General features: G+C 50.8%; 1 protein-coding gene across 3 annotated transcripts in view; it reads right to left on the reverse strand.

Moving 5' to 3' along the window:
- The window catches only part of AGAP1 (ArfGAP with GTPase domain, ankyrin repeat and PH domain 1), a 672,497-nt gene that overhangs the window by 13,098 nt on the left and 640,350 nt on the right, over positions 1 to 19,049 (reverse strand). For all 3 annotated transcript variants that reach the window (XM_064286507.1, XM_064286508.1, XM_064286506.1), the window contains one exon: positions 348 to 603. In XM_064286507.1, coding sequence (XP_064142577.1) covers positions 348 to 603 — 256 coding nt within the window. The remainder of the gene's footprint in view (positions 1 to 347; positions 604 to 19,049) is intronic.

Genomic DNA, 19,049 nt, shown 5'->3' on the forward strand with positions numbered 1-19,049 from the left:
CAACCTGGCCACCTGACCTATGGATTTTGGATACAAGACTGCTGGAGTTTCCAGTCTGTCTCCTGACAACTGGAGTTTGGAGTTGCCGGCCCCTACAACTGTGTAAGCCAATTCCAAAAAATAAATCCCTCTCTCTCTCTATTTAACTTATTGGTTTTGTTTCTCTGGAGAATCCTAAGACACCATTCTCCCAAACAGATCCTGCAGAAGCAGACCAAACTGGAGAGCACCCCCAAGGACATGGTTCTTCTGGGCCAGGTGGGGGCCTGGCTGGGAGGCCACGAGGGACTTCAGAGAGAGGCCCAGGTGGGAGGGGCCAAGGGGAGACTGGAGGGAGGGCCACCTACCCAGATAAGGAGCTGTACCAAGACCACGTTCCCCTTCCGGCAGGCCAGGTGCAGGGCTGTGCGGCCATCCCCCTCGCCACACGTCTCGTTCACCTCGTCCCGGGAGCCGTGAGCCAGCAGCAGGATGACCGTCCTCAGGTCCTCGTCGGCGGTGGCCCGCAGCAGGTGCTGGCCCAGCGACAGCTCCAAGCACGGCAGTGGGGCCAGGAAGAGCTTCTGCTCGTACTTGGCCCGGATCCACCGCTCCTTCTCTTCCCTGTGGAGACACAAGCCAGGCTCGTTTACAGTAGGCAGAGGACTGAAGGTGTGGGGATGCCTGGGAACTGTTGGAAACGCCGGCCCTTGGACCTAGCCAGGCCCTGTCTCAGAGCCTGGGGGTGGCCACGGACCCTGCAGGGGCTTCTGATGCGGCCGAGGTGTGAGAACCACTGACCTAAGGCCCATGGCCTGGAACGATCACTTGATTTCGCTCAGCTTTTGGTGCATAAGTTATGTCCTGGGAGAACCACCCTGGTGGTGGGAGCCAGCATGCTTGGATTTCACAGGCTCTGAGATCAGCTTTACCACTGCTGCAAAATTGTGAGTTGTGGTTAAAGGACACATGGCCAGAGTCCAGGTGGAAGGTGGCAGGAAAGCTGGGGAGCTCGCTCCACCTGGGTGTTAATGTAGTGTTTTTAGTTCATGTGTGAGTGTGAACGTGTGCACGCACGTGCGCGAGTATGTGTGAACTCCCCAGGGTCCCTAAACATTTGCAGTTGAAGTGTAGGATCTACCTCCAGGTATGAAAGGTCTGACTTCTAAGGGCAGGCTCAGAAAGAGATACAGACTGAGCTCAGTACTATGTATAATTCTGTAATCTTGCTGGACACTTGAGAAAGGCTGCTGTGGAGGTGGTAAAATGCCACCAGTTCCTTCTATGACCAAGATTGGCAGGGTTTTCTGAGGGAGGTGGTCCTAGGAAATCACACAGCAGCCCCGAGGCCAGAGCTGAGCCTGGACTAGAGGAAGAGGCTGGCTGGGGGGCCACCCCTGACAGTCCAGCCTGGCTGAGGGAGAGCATCCTGGGCTCTGTAGGCGTGATAATGGGACCCCCTTCCACCCTGGGGTCTGAAAAAAATGGGGACACTGCCAAGGGCATCTAGGAGGAGAGCTGATCAGGGAGGAGGGAGAGAAAAGAGGAGAGTGGGATGGGAAGAGAAGCAAAAGGAAGGAAGAAAGAAAGAGAAAAAGAAAAGGAGAGAGGGAGGAAGAAAGAGTGAAAGAAAAGGAGAGAAAGAGGGAGAGAAGAGGAGAAAAGGAAAGAAAAGGCGGGAAGGAGGAAGAAAGAAAGGGAGAGAGAGAGGGAGGAAGGGAGAAGAAAGAGGGAAAGAAAGAAGAGGAAGGAAAGGAGAGAGGGAGGGAAAAAAGGAAAAAAGAAAGGAGGGCGGGAGGGAGGAAGGAGGAAGGACAGAGGGAGGGAGCGAGGGAGGGAGGAGGAAGGAGAAGTGCAGCTCAAGTTCCTATTGGCTGAAAGGCAGAGGCGCTGCTTGGTCCCATACTCTGGGCTCTGCAAATACTTGTGTGGACTCTGGTTTTGGTTTCTCAAAGAAGGATGAATGTAAGAGACTTTAAAAACAATTCGGCAACCCTCAACCATCTGCAGCATCACAGGGAATGAAAAGGCAAAATAAATGAAATAAATAACTAAAAGACCAAAGTGAGATTTTATAAATGGCTCTTGAGATTGGTGAGTCGTGGGGCCTAGATCCACTCATGGCGCTGCACCCTCAGGGCTGGGCAGACGCCCTGCCCAGGATCATGAAAAAAGAAAGAAAAGTGACTTAAATCATGTGCTGCTCTACAACTGCCCCCTCCCCAAATCCGGCATCTTCTCGGGAGGAATAATCAGGGCACACAGCCACAAAGCACACAGAAATTGCTCAGGGCCTTGGCGATATTCTAGAAAGGAAACTCATTTCCCAGGACATTTTTCCTTCTGAAGCACAGAAAAAGGGCCTTGTTGACACCTTTTCCCCATGTTGACACTGCCCCTGGTAATCCAGTGTCGGGTTAGCCCTAATCTGGTTTTAAATACTTAGGCAAACAAAGTCTTCCAGGAGTAAACCTGGATTAGCTTTGCATCACTTCCTGGTACATGGGAGTGACCCCTGAGTGACCCCTGACTCTTTTCATTAGAGATTTCCAGGACAAACACTTGGCCACAGCTGAGAACTGACACCCTAGCTTCCCAAGGGCGACACAGCGCAGGGGCCCTCACACTCACACGCGTTCTGGTTTCTGCAAAACGCAAACACCAAAGTGCCAGCAACATCACCCGATACTGGTTAAGGCCAAAAAAAGGAACTTCTGATGTTATCTAAAAAGGGTCTTTAAAATGTACTGGATTAAAAACTTATGAACGCATTTCATAAATCATTTACAAAAAAGAAGGAGCAAAACTTGAATCAGAGAAAAAAGGACGACAGCAGAGGAGCCGTAGGGATTTTTAAGTGACAGCGCGCTGTCATTTTTGGGTAGTCATTCAAGTCAGAACTATTTTATTCTGTTCCGGTGGATTGTAATAGTCATCGCCAAATTGTCCAGTGATAAAGCAAAGAACTTCCCAGTAGTAACTATAGTCCTAACTGTAATCCTGAAATTGTCTTTCGAATATTCAAACGCCTCAGAGAATAAGCAGGAGCCCAGAGCTTCTAACTCCATTCCTGCGGCCAGTCTGCGCACGCGGAGCCCTGGAATCTGGTCACCCCACAAACAAGCTTGTCTGAACAGATCGAACCCTACACGTGTCTGAGATCATGCACGAGTGCCTCTTTGCTTTTAAAAATTGATGTCGTTTGTAAGACGTCATAAAAGCAGGCCCAGGTGTTGTGGAGCTGAAAGTGTGCATCATTTTTGGGGCCTTCTTTTAAGAGGAAGATTCTAAGATTAAAACAAACAAATAAAAAAACCCAAACCCTTTGCCACTGAGTGGATTCCGTCTCATCGTGACCCTATAGGACAGAGCAGAACTGCCCCACAGAGTTTCCAAGGAGTGCCTGGTGGATTCAAACTGTCAACCTTTTGGTTAGCAGACATAGCTCTTAACACCAGGGTTTCCTAAGACTGAGAAAAAAACTACATATGTGAAATTAGGAATGAGGGACTGGGCATCACAGCTGATCTACCTCTGATCCTTTAAGAGTTGTCTTGGGGTGACAACTATTTGTGAAGGTCTTTAAAACCTCTACAGAGCCCTGGTGGTACAGTGGTTAAGTGCTCAGCTGCTAATCAAAAGATCAGTGGTTCAAACCCACCAGCTGCCCTGTGGGAGAAAGATGTGGCGGTTTGCTTCTGTAAAGATTTACAGCCTTGGAAACCCTATGGAGCAGTTCCACTCTGTCCTATAGGGTGACTATGAGTTTGAATTGACTCGTTGGCAATGGGTTTGGTTTTAGGCTTCTGAAACCTCTAACAACTGAAATGTAGAAAACAGGCTTTATCTCTCTAACTGTGACCAAGGATCACCGTACGCAAAGAGGGTAGCAGAGTTTCCCAGACTTTGACATCTTGGGTGTGTCTGCTTTCCCCTTCCCCCATGGCCACCTGGCCCCACTCACTGCCCAGCAAGGATGCCCTGCAGACCTGCCCAATTCCTGGCTTCTCTCGCCTCCTGGAACCACAACTCGTCACCAAAACTTCTGTGCTGCTTGAAAACAGGCTTCCCACGCCGATTGCTGGGTCCTTCAGGAACACAACATTTCACTCTTTTTTCAGAAACCAGGAGGTGGCCGGAAAGCTAAGTACAGCCACTAAATTTCTGTTCTGTGTCAGGCATAATACTCTCTAACAGCTCAAGTCCAACTAGTACGAAAACAGGCCACAGACAAGGGCATCTGGGTTTGTTTGGGCGCTAATTCAGGAACTGCTATTCCTGTTCACGTGTTTGTTATTATATCTTGTTGTTACGGGCCGTGGAGTGGGTTCTGACTCATAGTGACCCCACGTACAACAGAACAAAACACTGCCTGGTCCCGCACCATCCTCACAATCGCTGCTATGTTTGAGCCCACTGCTGCAGCTACTGTGTTGATCCAGCTCGTTGAGGGTCTTCCTTTTTTCGCTGACCCTCTACTTCACCAAGTAAATTTATTATTATATAATAACATAACATTATTATACTGTTAGATTAACTTACAGCTACCATCTGTGGTCCTTGCCTGCTTTGACAAACCAGGGGTGGAGATCAGCTCTATGTACTTTCTTAAGTGGCCAAAGAGAGGGAATAGGAAACGTCCTGGTCAGTGTAGGCACAGGGTTGCCCAGTCTCCGACATTGCAGAGAGGTGGGTGGGCATGCTACCCCGTTCCTCTTCATGGTGCAGATGTCGGGAAGTCCAATAACTTTTTGGATCCTCGTTTCCTCTGTCCTCATGGTGACAGCTACTGAGCAGGTTGGCTTTAGGATTGTGACTGTGTGTTCACATAATGGCCACAGAGGTCACTCTGCAAATGGCAATTATCCGTGGTAGCTTGACTGGAAGACAGTGACTTCTCTAACAAGTCAACGACACTGTCAAGCACAGCAAAGCCCATCGGTGGGGAAGCGTGTGTGACACCTGGTGGCACAGGCCGGGGACAGGGGTGGCTACCAAAATGCCTGCTGCATGGTTTCCAGTTCTGGATTCTAGTGTCTGCAGATGGGACCTTCCTATGATTCAACGTGCTCAGCATAGCGGGGTGGGGTGCCCTTGGTCAGGGGCCCCGACAGCTACCCCCTGAGGGTGAGAGGTAGCTGGTACTGGGGGTATGGTGGGGTGGTGCTTGGCTGGTTTAAATGGCCGCGGGGTTGGGGATGGTCACTGGGGCCCAGCTGGCCCCTCAGTCCTGAAACGTCCAGGGGCTGGGGGTCACGGGGCCAGTCTGCCCCTCAGCCCTGAGACATCCACAGACTTTTCTGGACAACCTCGTGGCTCAGGGTTCTCATCTGGCTTCTGGGTGAACAGTTAGCACGTGCAAGTCAGAAATAACTTCTTTCCTACGAGAAGATTCTGCCTAAAACCCTCCCCCTCAGAAATATACGATGCAAGAGCACAAATGCTCTAATTGTTACTCTGATGTCCCGGTCTTCCTCTGGGATCCCCAGCCTGGCTTGGCCGAGCCTTCATTTCCCCCAAGGAAGGCCAGTTCAAGAGCAGCATTGCCAGCAGTAGATCACTTCCCCTCGTTCCAATCCCCCAGAGGACCATTGCTCACATCCCCCGTTAGCTAATGAGCTAAAAAATGAATTATTGGAGCGGCTGGCTGTCAGCAGAAAGCAGGGGCCCTGCTCCTCATTCCAGCCTGGTGCTGACACACCTTTAAATAAATCAACCACATGGGAGTGAGAGAAAATGAGAGAACGGGCAAGCCACCAGGAGCGACAGTGAACCAGTCCCCCCAAATAAAAGGGAAGGCTACAACGGAAGCCTCACTAGTAAACATTCTTTTCCCACCTAGAAGGAAACCCCTTTGGGAGATGTCCCTGTCCCTCCTGCTGAAGTACCCGCAGGGCCCAGCAGGTACTGGGGGCACAGGATCAGGGGGTCAGAGGGCAAGTGGGGCCCAGGTCGCAGGAGCTGAGGCTCAGCTGGGTCACCTGGGGTTTGCGGGGCTTGGAGATGGGACGTCCGACGTGGCAACCCCCGACCTTGAGGGTTGGTGACACGACCAGGCTCTGCGCACTCACCGCCAGGCGCCTTCCTCTGCCACGCCCCTGAAACCGCAGATTTAGCGCCTGCCAACACGGAGCCGGCTGCAGGCAGAGCTAATACCGCAGGCAACCGCCAAGCACGGCCCTGCTGATAACAGCAAACTCCAAGAGATGGGAGCGTTCGCCTACTGTGACCAGTGCCCTGGGTGACAGTGACAGTCACTGGCTTTCCTGACAATCCCCGGTGACACGGGGCTCCCGGGGGATCCTGGGACACGTCATGTTTTCACAAATGAACTATGCTTCAGGTGTGGGACAATACTCACCTGTGACGGCGGAGTCCTGCCATGTTTTGAGGAATCATGGCAGGAAGGGAAGACGTCTGGAAAAGGAGGTGGGTCAGTTTAACAAACTTCAAAACAGGAAAGAAAGGGTGGGATTCTGGAACCCACCCAGCTGCTCCTCAGGGGAAAGACCTAGAGATCTGCTCCCATTGAGACTGTGGTGGTTGTTAGGTGCCAGTCAAGTCTGTTCCAACTCACAGCAACTCTGTGTACCACAGAACAAACACCGCCTGGTCCTGCTCCGTCCTCACAACCGTTGTTAGGCTTGAGCCCACCGTTGGAGCCACTGTGTCAATCCATTTCTTTGAGGGTCTTCCTCTTTTTTGCTGACCCTCTATTTTACCCAGGCCTGGTCCTTCCTGATAACATGTTCAAAGTACACGAGGGGAAGGCTCACCATCCTCTATGGGGCGGTTTTACTCTGTCACATGGGTTGCTATGAGTCGGAATGGACTTGATGGCACCCAACAACAAGTACTGGCAAATCCTTTTGGTCAAGTGAAGAACAAAGTGCAGAACCAGTCTCTCAAAGGTCTTCCAGGAAGCTTGGGGAGCTTGGTGGAGAGTCACGCCCAGGCGTGGGTCACCTTCCTGAGAGGTACCATGGTGGTTCGACGCTCTTTGCTGCGTCTTCACGCATGGAAAGCTGCAAGAGCTGCTGCACGGAGCTGCTGCCGCTCAGACCAGTCTGGCAGGGATGCTGCAGTGAGTTGCCAGGGGTAAGGAGGTTAATGAGTTGGAGTCGCAGAAAAGAAACTTTGTAACAAATAACCACAAGGCTTCTAATTGGCTTTAAGCACTGTTTTGTGGCCAGCCAGGATGCAAACCACTAGGTTTACAGACACCAGGAGTGTGTGACAAGATGCCCCACTGGTCCTGGGGGCCCATCACTGTGATAGGACCTGATGATGTCTGGGGTATTTTGATGATATTTGTGGCTATTTGGGAGTGTTGTGGCTATTTGGGGGGTATCGTGGATATCTGGAAACCCTGGTGGTGTAGTGGTTAAGTGCTACGGCTGCTAACCAAAGGGTCGGCAGTTCAAGTCTGCCAGGCGCTCCTTGGAAACTCTATGGGGCAGTTCTACTCTGTCCCATAGGCTCGCTATGAGTCAGAATCGACTCGACGGCAGTGGTTTTGTGGCTATTTGGGGGGCGTTTTGTGGATATTTGGGGAGTGTTATGGATATTTGGAGGGTGTTGTGGATATCTGGGAGTTGTGGATATTTTGGGGCTGTGTGGCTATTTTGGGGTGGCATGGATATTTCAGGGTGGTACGGATATTTTGGGGTGGCACAGATACCTTGGGGTGGTGTGAAGCACCGTCCCTTGATGTCTTTGTCTCCAGCTTGCAAATCCCCACAAATGATCCCTTCACTTAGTGCAACCACCACCTTGGCCCAAAGCCCACCCCACACCAGGTCTAACATGTCCATTTTTATTGAAACCCCTCCCCCCAGAATGTTGAACAACAACAACAACAAAAAATTCAACAAACTTGTTTTGGTGCCTGTCACCTGTCGCACTGTTTCTCTTGGAAACATCCTTTTCCCCCCACAGGACGGGAGAGGATATTTTCAACACTGCTTTGAAAGGCGATGCTAGGGCAGAGCCTGTGCGCTGGAGGATATACTCTGAGATGAGGAGATGGGACTGGAGGAGACCCACCGGAGTCTGAAATGACAGAGCAGGAGAGGAAGCTCAGAGGAGGAAGAGAAAAGAAAGAGCTAGCAGCAAGGAATTTCCAGTGTCCTCTTTCCTGCTGCAAGCAAAACAGGAACCGGGCAGGGAGGCGTGAAGAGGTGGCTGAAACAATACGCTAAGAAAACAGACGGGCTTCCTCTCTCAGCAGGAGGAGCGGCCGGGAGGGCAGCCCAGCGCCTGCATGCATGCCTTCTCCCTGGGCCGCGTTGCTAAGGGTCGGTGCAGGCCTCAGGAACAGCGGGCCAGCAGACCACAGAACCCCGGATGGCATCAAAGACCGATGGCTCTTTATTCCTTAATTACTGAAAGCTTTTAAGAAACTGGCCACTGTAAATCCCGCACTCAGGGACCAGGAGCTGATGGATGAGGATTTATGCTCATGGGGTAAAGACAAAATAAATATCCCCGCCTGACTTCTGATCGATATTATGAGTGTTTTTGCCAACCTGCAGGGTGTTTTATGAGTACAAGGAACACAACAGGATCATTATTAATTAAATAAAGTCAACTATATTAGGCTTATTACTTCTGCGAGTCCCTGTTCGATGTGCTGGCCCAAGGTATGGGAGGTGGCGGGTCCAAGGGCAGGTGCCAGCCCTGGGCAGCCTGGGCGGTGAGGGGGATCCCTGCTTAGGTGCTCCTTCCCAGGGAGAGATTTATGACTCTTTGCACTGCCCTGTGCCCACCAGCTCAGCCTCTTGTCCCTAGACGGTTCCTGGAGAAGGTCCTTGAGTGGTGTAAATGGTTAACACTCGGCTGCTAACTAACCAAAGCTTGAAGGTGCAAATCCACCCAACGGTGCCTCAGAAGAAAGGCCTGGCAGTCTATCTCTGAAAAATCAGCCACTGAAAATCTGGCAGAGCACGGTTCTACTCTGACACACAGGGGGTCACCACAATTCGGGTCAACTCAATGGCAACTGGATTTTGGAGTCCCTGGGTGGTGCAAAGGATTAACATGCTAGGCTGCTAACTGAAATGTTGGAGGTTCGCGTTCACCTAGAGGTGCTAAGAAGAAAGGCCTGGCCATCTCTTTCTGAAAAACCAGCACTTGAAAAACCCTGTGGGGCCCAGTTCTATCTGCTCTGACACACATGGGGTTGCCACCAGTTGGAGCCGGCTGGACGGAAACGGGTTTTTTGGTCTAGTCCCCGAGCTGCTGCTCTGGTCTACTCCTATACCCTTGTCCTAAGTTCAGGGTGGGACCTGGGGCCCTGGTGGCTTTTACAGTGACTGCACTACACCTGTCATGAGCGTTGGGCACCTCCCAACACCTGCCTGCTCAGAACTTGACTAGGCTGAGCAGAAAAACATTCCACAATATAAGCAAAGACGAAGAGGCAACACCACTCGCTGAAGTTTCTAGGCATCTACCGAGATTTTACTTTGAAGTGTCAAAGCAGGCATAAAGGAGAGGCCAGCACTGAGCCACGGGCCTAGGACTAAGGAAACTCTGGCTAATCAATTAACAAAGCCAGCTCAAATTCAATGACCCGTCACCTAGCTACCATGTGCCAAAACCAAGCAAGAGGCCACTGAGTTGATTCTGACTCACAGCGGCCGGACGTGTGACGGTGTACAGCTGTGCTCCGTGAGGCCTTCGATGGCCGATTTTGGAGAAGCAGATCACCAAGGCTTTCTTCAGAGGTGCCTCTTGGTGGACTCCAACCTTTGACGTTTCGGTTGCAATGAGCATGTTAACGTCTGTACCACTCCGGGACCCCCTCCTGTGTGCCAGGCACTCCCAAAGTGCTGAGTGGACAAAGGACCAACCCAGCCTCTCCTGGCAGGGCACCTACTGGCTGTGGGGCCCTGGGCAAGGCACCCATGCTCTCCAAGGCCTCAGTTTCCCCTCTAGAGAGGGTGGATGGTTTAAAGGCTCATTGGCTCTGAAGTTTAGGGTCCCATAGGAGGGTTAGCTCGGGAGCTAACAGCTAGCTAGCTACACGACAGGGTGGAAGTCGTGGCCACACAGCGACCCTAAGAGCTGCTTATGTGCATGCAAGAGCCCTGCTCTGTGGGGTCAGATGCATGTACACCTTCTTCTCACTGGGCCTGCTCAAAGGTGAGTCTCAGCTGAGCTTTGCATTTAGACAAGTCATTCTGAGCTGCATGGTCCACCAGGGCAGCAGACCACTGGTCTTCTTCAGTGACCTGTGTATGAAGCCCAGCACGTTCCGAACAGCCTTGGGGACTCTCCTGGGAGTGATCTTCCCTATCCTCCTAGCCTGCGCTCACGTGACCTGAGACACCCCCCTACTGCCCCAGCACGTGGCCTGCCTCATCTCACCCACCACCTCCCACCATGACTCTACCGCCTCTCGGGCTCCCTTCATGGGAAATGAATCCCAGGTGGAGGAATCCGCCGTGTTCATTCTTCAGTCCCTTTAGATCACAGCACAGCCCCAGGGCTCGTCCATCTCAGACACTTCAGCTACCCTTTGGAAAGCCACCAGGTTGGGACAGGTGGGGGTGTCCACCCTGCTGAGCAGACAGTCTGGTTGGGTCCACACTCACCCCCGCCAGCGAGCACCCAGGCCCCAGGCCACGCCTGGCTGCAGTGGCAGCGGCTCGGTGTCTACGCTGGGCCGGCCTTGGACACCTGGGGCAGGACACCATGTTCCTTGTTCAGGCTAGAAGATGATGCCAGGTTCTATCCAGAGACCAAAGAGGCTTTGAGGCTACGCTGCAATCGCAGTTTCTAAGGTTTCCAAGTAAATTTCTAAGCCCTAGGTTCTTTCTTCAGCTATGTTGTTGTTGTCAGTTGCTGTCGACGGCCCCTGATTTATAGTGACCCCATGCACTACACAACAAAACGCTGCTGGTCCTGCACCACCCCCATGATCTGCTGTAGATCAGACCCTTGTGATCCGCAGGGTTTTCACTGGCTGATTTTAGAAGTAGATTGCCAGGCCTTTCTTCCTAGTCCACCGTAGCCTGGAAACTCTGCTGAAAAGTGTTCAGCATCCTATCAACATGCAAGCCCCCACTGACAGACAGGTGGCAGCTCTGCACGAGGTACACTGGCCAGGAATGGGACCCAGGTCTCCACAGGGAGGCGAGAATTCTACCACCGAGCCACCACTGCCATGTTCATTTCACGTGTGTATACTGAAACATGCAAACGAATGAAGCAGACATACCGATGCCCAGCACCCACAGCCCATCAATCAGGACGTGAGAGCTGGGGAGGACACCGGTTAACTAATATACACACGTGAGGGGCAGGCACGCTGGGGCTGAGGCATCCCAGACTCACTGAGTCTTCATCCCTATCTTTTCCGCGGTCTCCCACCACGCCTCACCTCTCACCTTTATCGGCTGTCATATTAAAATCAAACTTTAATCATGGCTATGGGTTAAATTGTCATTAGGTGCCGTTGAGTCGGTTCCGACTCACAGTGACCTTATGCACAACACTGCCTGGTCCTGTGCCACCCTCACATTCGTTCATGGGTTGAATTACGTCCCCCCAAAAAGATAAACTGAAGACCTAACTCCTGTACCTATGAACATGACCTTCCTCAGAAACAGGGTCTTTGAAGCTGTTCTCAGTTAACATGAGGTCATTCTGAAGCAGAGTGGGTCCTCATCCAGTGAGCGACGTCCTTACAAAAGACAAGAGAAGACACGTAGGGAGACCGCCATGTGACAACAGTGGCGCAGACTGGAGTGATGCAGCTACACGTCAAGGAACCCCAAGGATCGCTGGCAACCCCAGAAGCTGAGCCACAATGCAGGGTCCTCCCCTGGAGCTGTCAGAGCAAGCAGGGCCCTGCCGACACCTTGATTTAGGACTTCAGCCTCCAGAACTGTGGCACAACGAACTCCTGTTGTTTAAACCACTAAGTTTGGGGTGATGTGTTACGGCAGTCCCAGAAACTGAAGGCCATCCCATAGAATGGCCACATACTCTGTTCTTAGCTTTAAAAGGAGGAAAGGGGAAGCCTGTTATTTCTCCATACAAACCAGCTCAACAGCCAGTGCACAAGAATCAAACTGCTTTCGCTGGTACGTGGCCCCTGTTTGATTATTCTTTCTTGCTGGCCTGTGAGCTTAGAAAATGAGCCCCGTCTGCTTCCTAGGATTAAATCGGTCTCCTACCTCCCATGAGTCGGGGCACAGCTTGTGCACGTTCTCCAGCCACGGGAGGCCTGAGGGCTGGGTGGGGACGGGATCTATGGAGTTTAGTAAAATACAAACGGGGCAGTGCGAAACGGGGAGACTCGTACCCTTGGCCCCCCAAATGTGGGTGCCTAAAGGAGTGCACACAAATCTGACAAACCACACTGCGAGTTCAGAGCCGGCTCTGACAGCGGGCCTGAGCCCCCAGGAGTCAAGGGAAGGGATTCACCACTGGGGGACCAGACGTGGCAAGTCCTGGCTGAAGGGGGTGCCCCCTCACTGCCCGGAACACAGCCAGCTCCTTCTCGGCTCTGGGCGGGCAGGGGGCCTTCAGAATGGGCCAGGATTTGTGGCTGGAGGCGGGACTGCATGGAGAGCTGGAATGGCTTGTATCAAACTCCTCTGGAGCCTTCTCAGGGAGCCCTGAGGCTGTGGCTGGGCCTGCCTGGCCACAGTGTGGAGCAGGCACCACGGTGGAAAGCCTCCCCTCCGGCCCTTTCTGCAGGCCTCCCACCTCGGCAGCGCCTCACTCCAGGCCCCCTGCCCAGGGGCCTCAGCTTCTTGCAACTGGGAAGGGCTGGAGGCTTTGGATTCATACAGACCTGGTTTGGAATTCTCCCGACTCTAGTGGAGCGACCTCAGGCCTCTGGGGCTAAAGCCCCACATCTCAGGGACAGGACAAGGGTCGGAAAAGGGTACACATGTGGACCCTGGCCCGGGTCAGCACCCATAAACGTACAAGGGCGGGGAGGCTGGCAGGTACCGAGGGCTAGGGCGGGAGGGGGTGCCAGGTGCTTGAGAGGGACAAGGAGAGCCAGGAGGGAGTGGGGCAGAGGCAGAGGAAGACCCTCAGCAGAGGGTGGTGAGCAGGGCCAGGCTGCCCAGCCAAGAATGAGCAGGATCATGACCAGCATAGCTAAATCTCCCTAGGCGGCTACCCAGTGCCTTGGTGCCCAGGGCTCATACGGGCAGTGGGTCCAAGCCTGTGGGACCGGCACAGGGAACGGCCCCTGGAGTGGCGGGGGACCTTCGTAGGCAGTGTTTTCCTTTCTCTGGAAGGTGGTGGTGGACAGGAGGTGGGCAATGGGAAGGGGAGGCAGGAAGCCTGGAAACCCAGAGGGCAGGACAGAGACAGGGAGCAATGGACAGAGCTGGGTCAGTTAGCAGGGGCTGCCGTGGAGAGGGGGAGCCTGGGGGCCAGGCACATGGCGTGGAAAGCCAGAAGTGGGAGGGGCAGCTGGAGGTGGAAGGCGGGGGAGGGGGCTTACAGTGGGGGTACTGAAAACAATTCAGATCAGTCTAACTTTAAGAGGAGCCCCTGGTTGTACAAACTGTTAACACGCTTGGCTGCTAACTGAAAGGCTGCCAGTTCAAGTCCACCGAGAGGTGCCTTGGAAGAAAGACCTGGCGATCTACTTCTGAAAAATCAGCCACTGAAAACCCTACGGGGCGCAGTTCCACTCTGACACACTCGGGGTCGCCAAGCACCAATTCCAACTGGTACTGGTAATTTTAAAGAAAATAACTTACGAGAAATTTTATATTAGAGAGGAAAAAAGACAAAACATCCAGATTGTCCCAGAAGCAGCAGAGACATTTTTAGCTTTAATATTTTCTAATATTTTTTAACCAACTGCAAAAACTACACAGCCCAAAACCTGTTGTTGTGGGTTCGATTCGGACCCACAGCGACCCTACAGGACAGAGCAGAACTGCCCCATAGGGTTTCCTAGGCTGTAATCTTTACGGAAGCAGACCGCCACATCTTTCTCCTGAGGAGTGGCTGGTGGGTTTGAACTGCTGACTTTTGAGTTAGCAGCCAAGTGCTTAACCACTGCACCACCAGGACTCCCTACAACAACACAAGGAGAGGTTAAAAAGAAAAATCACCCCAGCCACACCACACTACCGTAACTCACAAGCTCCTCTTCTGCCTCGGTGTCCTTTCCTGTCATTTCCCACTTGCATGCTGATTTTCCTAGCTAGAACTTTGGCACAGACACCTTTGCTATTCTGCTCAAAGCCAGTTTTATAAATGAAGATTGCAAGTTAATCTGCACGTTATGTGCGTGTGTGTTTACACGGTCATCGTCACTAAGCTGCACTGGCCGCCTGCACTTGACGTTTCTGCACTTTGGCATTAGGAATGATGCCAGCCACTGCCTGAACGCATAAATCTCGATAAATCTGTGCCTCGCGAGTGAGCCTGGCTGGTGGAGGGAGACAGGCCTCGGTGCTGCGTAATGTGGCATGAAGCGTCCCTGCACCGTGGTGGCAGTCCTGGTGGCGAGCATCCTCACAGCCAATGAAGTTCACCATCACAGTGGCTGATGTGATCTGCTTTGGAACGTATCACACCATAAACAGATAAGAGAAATGGCCTTTTTCCTCTGCTGCGAATACCGTAAAATGGAAACAAGCCCTCGCTGGACGTGCTCCGGAGCTCTGTAAACACTAGGGAGAGGGAAACCCAAGGTCTACTCTTCAACTGAAACGTCAGGGCCAGGAAGGAATGGTGGCAAAGAACCAAGCTCAACCTGGTGGCTTCTCCAAGACTTGCTGGCTAAGGGGTCGTCAAATGCAAGAGAGAAGAAGCTGCAGGTGACAGACTGGCAACACATTTGGAAAGCCACAGAGAAATCTGAGGAGGTTTCTGGAAAAAACTGCCAAGTGGCTTTAGAATTACTATTTTTGGTAATGTTATTATTATTTTAAATAATATTTTATTGTGCTTCCAATGAAAGTTTACACAGCAAATGAGGTTCCCATTTGACAATTCCTACACAAACTGTCCAGCAACATTAGTTACATGCTAATTTTTTAAAAAGACATATAGCATGATTGATTGTGAGCCATACGACGTCTTCTTAAGGTACTTTTCCTTTTAATTTTGGGGAGGGAGGCGTTAAAACAGTCTCATGGTTACACCATGGCCAAACGAATGAATAAACAAAACAATAACAACAACAATAAAACCGGCTTGAACAGAGGAAGATTTCAGGGAGCACAGTATGCAAATAGAAAAGACATGAAAATGCCTTTGCATTTTAACTTGTTTAAAAATATGAAAACATGTAAACACGCCGAAAGACGCACGCAGCCTGAGGATTAGCGGTCTGGGGGCTGCCGGTCCCTGCCGTCAGCTTGATTGACACCACGTTATTTACAGTGGTGATGGCTCTGGAGCAACCCTTCACACCAGCCAAGATTAATTCCATTCCAAGGTAATGACAACAGGAATCTTACTGAAAGCTAGACACCCCTTTTAGAGAAAAACCAACAAATGAATAATAGCTGAGTTTTCTTCCTCCATCAGTCTTAAAGGTTACAAACATTAGATCAAAATCTATAGATGCACAAGAATTTTTTTCTAAGTCCGGTTGTGTACTGGTGGAACTGATCCCAAGCACGGTTCATCATAAGCGTAGAAGCCAATTCTCTAGAATAAGGAAAGCAGTTTGATTTAATAGGCTAAATTCTTTCATCAGACCACCATAGCTCCAGCTAACAGGATCAGGAGGCAGAGAACTGGTCAGATGTTTTGTTTTCCACAACTGACACTGAGTTTAATGCTCAACATCATTGACTTTGATACCATAAAATAAAGTTTGTTTACTCAGCTTCTTCCTGGATAGGGGATCCTAGAACAACAGTGGTCCAGAAAAGGGGTTTGCTCACCTCAGGGCTGGTGTCACAGGTATGTGGCCTCTGGAGTCCCACATGGCCCTGCCCTTATAGGACCCCATGCTTGGTTTCATGCACTTCGGTCACCATCTTGAAATTCTTGGTAATGATTTAACAGGAGGACTCCCTAGGCGGCATGAATGGTTAACCTGCTTGGCTGCTAACTGGAAGGTTGGTGGCTCGAGTCCACCCAGAAGCACCATGATAGAAAGGCCTGATGACCTACTTCCAAAAAAATCAGCCGCTGAAAATCTACGGAGCACAGTTCTACCCTGACACACATGGGGTCACCGTAAGTTGGAACTGACTCAATGGCAACTTTTTTTTTTAACTGAACAAAAACAAACAAAACAAACCCGTTGCTGTCAAATCAATTCCAACTCATAGTGACCCTATAGGAGAGAGTAGAGCTGCCCCATAGGGTTTCCAAGGGACGGCTAGTGGATTCGGACAGCTGACCTTCTGGTTAACAGCCATAGCTCTTAACCACTGTACCACCAGGGCTCCAATTGAACAGAGGTCCCCATGTTTTCATTTGGCCCTGGGCCCCACAAATTCTGCAGCTGGTTCTGGCTAGCCCAGTGGCTCTCAAGTACCCATCAGTGGCAAAACTATCGCCAGTTCACCAAGAAATAGGAAAAGCACAAACCACGTGGTGAGGCTGTCACACTCAATTTTTGAATTTGTAGGATGGCTCTTTCTCTGATACCATGGCCTTCCTACTTCCTGGATGTTAAACTGTCCTTTCTTTTATGAAATGACGGTGACAGAATATGACTTACTTAATGTCCTCAACTCAGCAAAGGTAAGAACCAGCCCCTCTACGTTTACTCCCAAAGACACTGAAACCCTGACTTTTCCCGGATGTCCCCTAGTCTGGTTTTGTCTGCCTCAGCTTAGGTCAAGCATTTTTGCCAAGGGCTCTGCCCAGGTGAAGGTGCTGTTCAGAGGTGACGGTGCTATGCACAGGTGCAGGCGCTGCACACAAGTGTCAGCGCTTCTCTGATGTCCCATCAGGAAGTACTGACCACCATGTTGTCCTGCTGATGCAAGTCCAGTCACAGGCAAAGCAAGGCCCCAAGCCTGTGCTCTGTACAGGGACCTTCTCCCCCTTTATAACTAACTTGTGAACTCTGGGCTGACACCTGAAGCTGCACTTTCTGTTCCTCCGTGACCTTTCCTCCAAGACTTGTGGCATCCGTGGAGGACCCCTGGCTGACTCAACAGTCACAGTCTTGGTCGAAAAATGGAGACTTTCTACTCTCTCATTGCTTCTCTACTCATCAGCTGGGATTCCTTTAAAGTCGATGGATTCTGGAAAATTAAATATGGTATATATACTGTTACTGCTATCATTCTTTTGGAAGCTGAAACTGTTCCAGGTTTGGCCAGGGGAAGCCCTGTGTCCACCTGACATGTCACTGTGTCACCCTTAGTCCTGGACAGTTTCTTGCTTTCTGGTACAGTGGGACGTTGCAGCTCATCACTACCTTCCTGGCCCCATATCCGGAACGAGTCATTTCCCCCAGAAGCCCCGATCCTCTGTTGGACTCACCATTTGTTTTTTCCGTACAATTTTTATTTTGAGGCCACCATAAATCCACGTGCAGTTTAAAGAAATACTACAGAGAGATCCCAGGTACCCTTTACCCAGTTCCCCCCAATAATATTTTGCAAAGGTAGACTCGATTTTTTTTTTTTTTTGGTATAGTGCAAGATCACAAGTAGCATATTGACACAACCCACTCATCTTGTCCAGATTTGCCCAGTTTCACTTACTTGCACTCACGTGCGTGTGCGTGTTTAGTTCCATGCAATTTTATCACCGTAGGTTCTTGTGTCCACCACCACGGTCAAGTCCAGACCATTCCATCACCATGAAGATCCCTGCTGATGCCCTTTGAGAACCACACCCATCTCCTTTCCGCCTGTCCCCTCCATCCCTAACCACTGGCAACCACTAACCCACCTCTATAGGGTTGCTATGAGTTGCAATTGACTTGACGACAAAGGGGTTTTTTTAAAAAAGTATTTCTATATTTTGTCACTTCAAGAATGTTATATAAATGGAATCATACTGCACGTAACTTTGGAAGCGTAGTTCCCTGGAGATTCATTGAGGAGGCTGGTGTGCGTATCAAATGCCTGTTCTTTTCGTGGCTGAGCCATGTCCCGCAGCTGAGTGGTGTCCCGTGGCTGAGTGGTACTCCGTGGCATGGATATACTCTAACCACTCACCCATGGAAAGACATCTGGGTTCTTTCCCGTTTTGGGTTATTAGAAACAAAGGTGCGGTGAGCATTCGTGTACAGGTGTCTATGGGAACACAAATCTTCGCTTTTCTGGGACACTTGCTTAGGAGTGCAACCCTGGGGTCCTAAGGCAGTTGCATGTTTAGTTTTACAAGAAACTGCCCAACTGTTTTCCAGAGTAGGAAAAAAAAAAAAAAAAAAAACAAAACCAAACCCAGTGCCGTCGAATTGACTCCAACTCATAGCGACCCTACAGGACAGAACAGAACTGTTCCATGGAGTTTCCAAGGAGCGCCTGGTGGATTCAAACTGCTGACCTCTTGGTTAGCAGCTGTAGCACTTGACCACTATGCCACAGAAGCAACCACTTTTTAAAACAATAGTTGATAGAATCAAATTCCATTATGAAAAAACAACTGTGAGGGTCCCTATAGAGGAATGTGGCAGCGTCATTTAAACAACAGCTTGGTACGCCGGGGGCTGGCACCCACCGCAACCTCTGCTTCGTCCCTCCAACATTCCCGGACAAAGGCAGAGATGACTTGAAACTTGTTTTTGGAAGGAGATGAGGCATAAAAATGACTACAAACATATAAATGTGTGTGTGGGGGCGGGGAAACGGTATTTGGGTGTCAAATTCACGTGTCCATAAATATGTTGACAATTAAGGATCAAGTTTACAAATTGCCTGGTAAGAAAATGTGAGGCCAGTATCTGTGCCTCCAACAGGACAAAAGTGATGAAAACAGCATAAAAATCAGAACAACTGGAAACAAGTTTGATGCTTAGCGCCTCCCACACGTTACAGCCCCAACGGGAGACACAGGTTTGCTCAGCCCAGCAGGGCCTGCTTTTCCACACCTTTCTACCCTCCTCCCGCATCTCTTCAGGGAACATTTGGGAATTATTTTAGAAGATAAAATGCCTC

The sequence above is a fragment of the Loxodonta africana genome, chromosome 6, assembly GCF_030014295.1.
Source record: "Loxodonta africana isolate mLoxAfr1 chromosome 6, mLoxAfr1.hap2, whole genome shotgun sequence".
NCBI classification, from domain to species: Eukaryota; Metazoa; Chordata; class Mammalia; order Proboscidea; family Elephantidae; genus Loxodonta; species Loxodonta africana.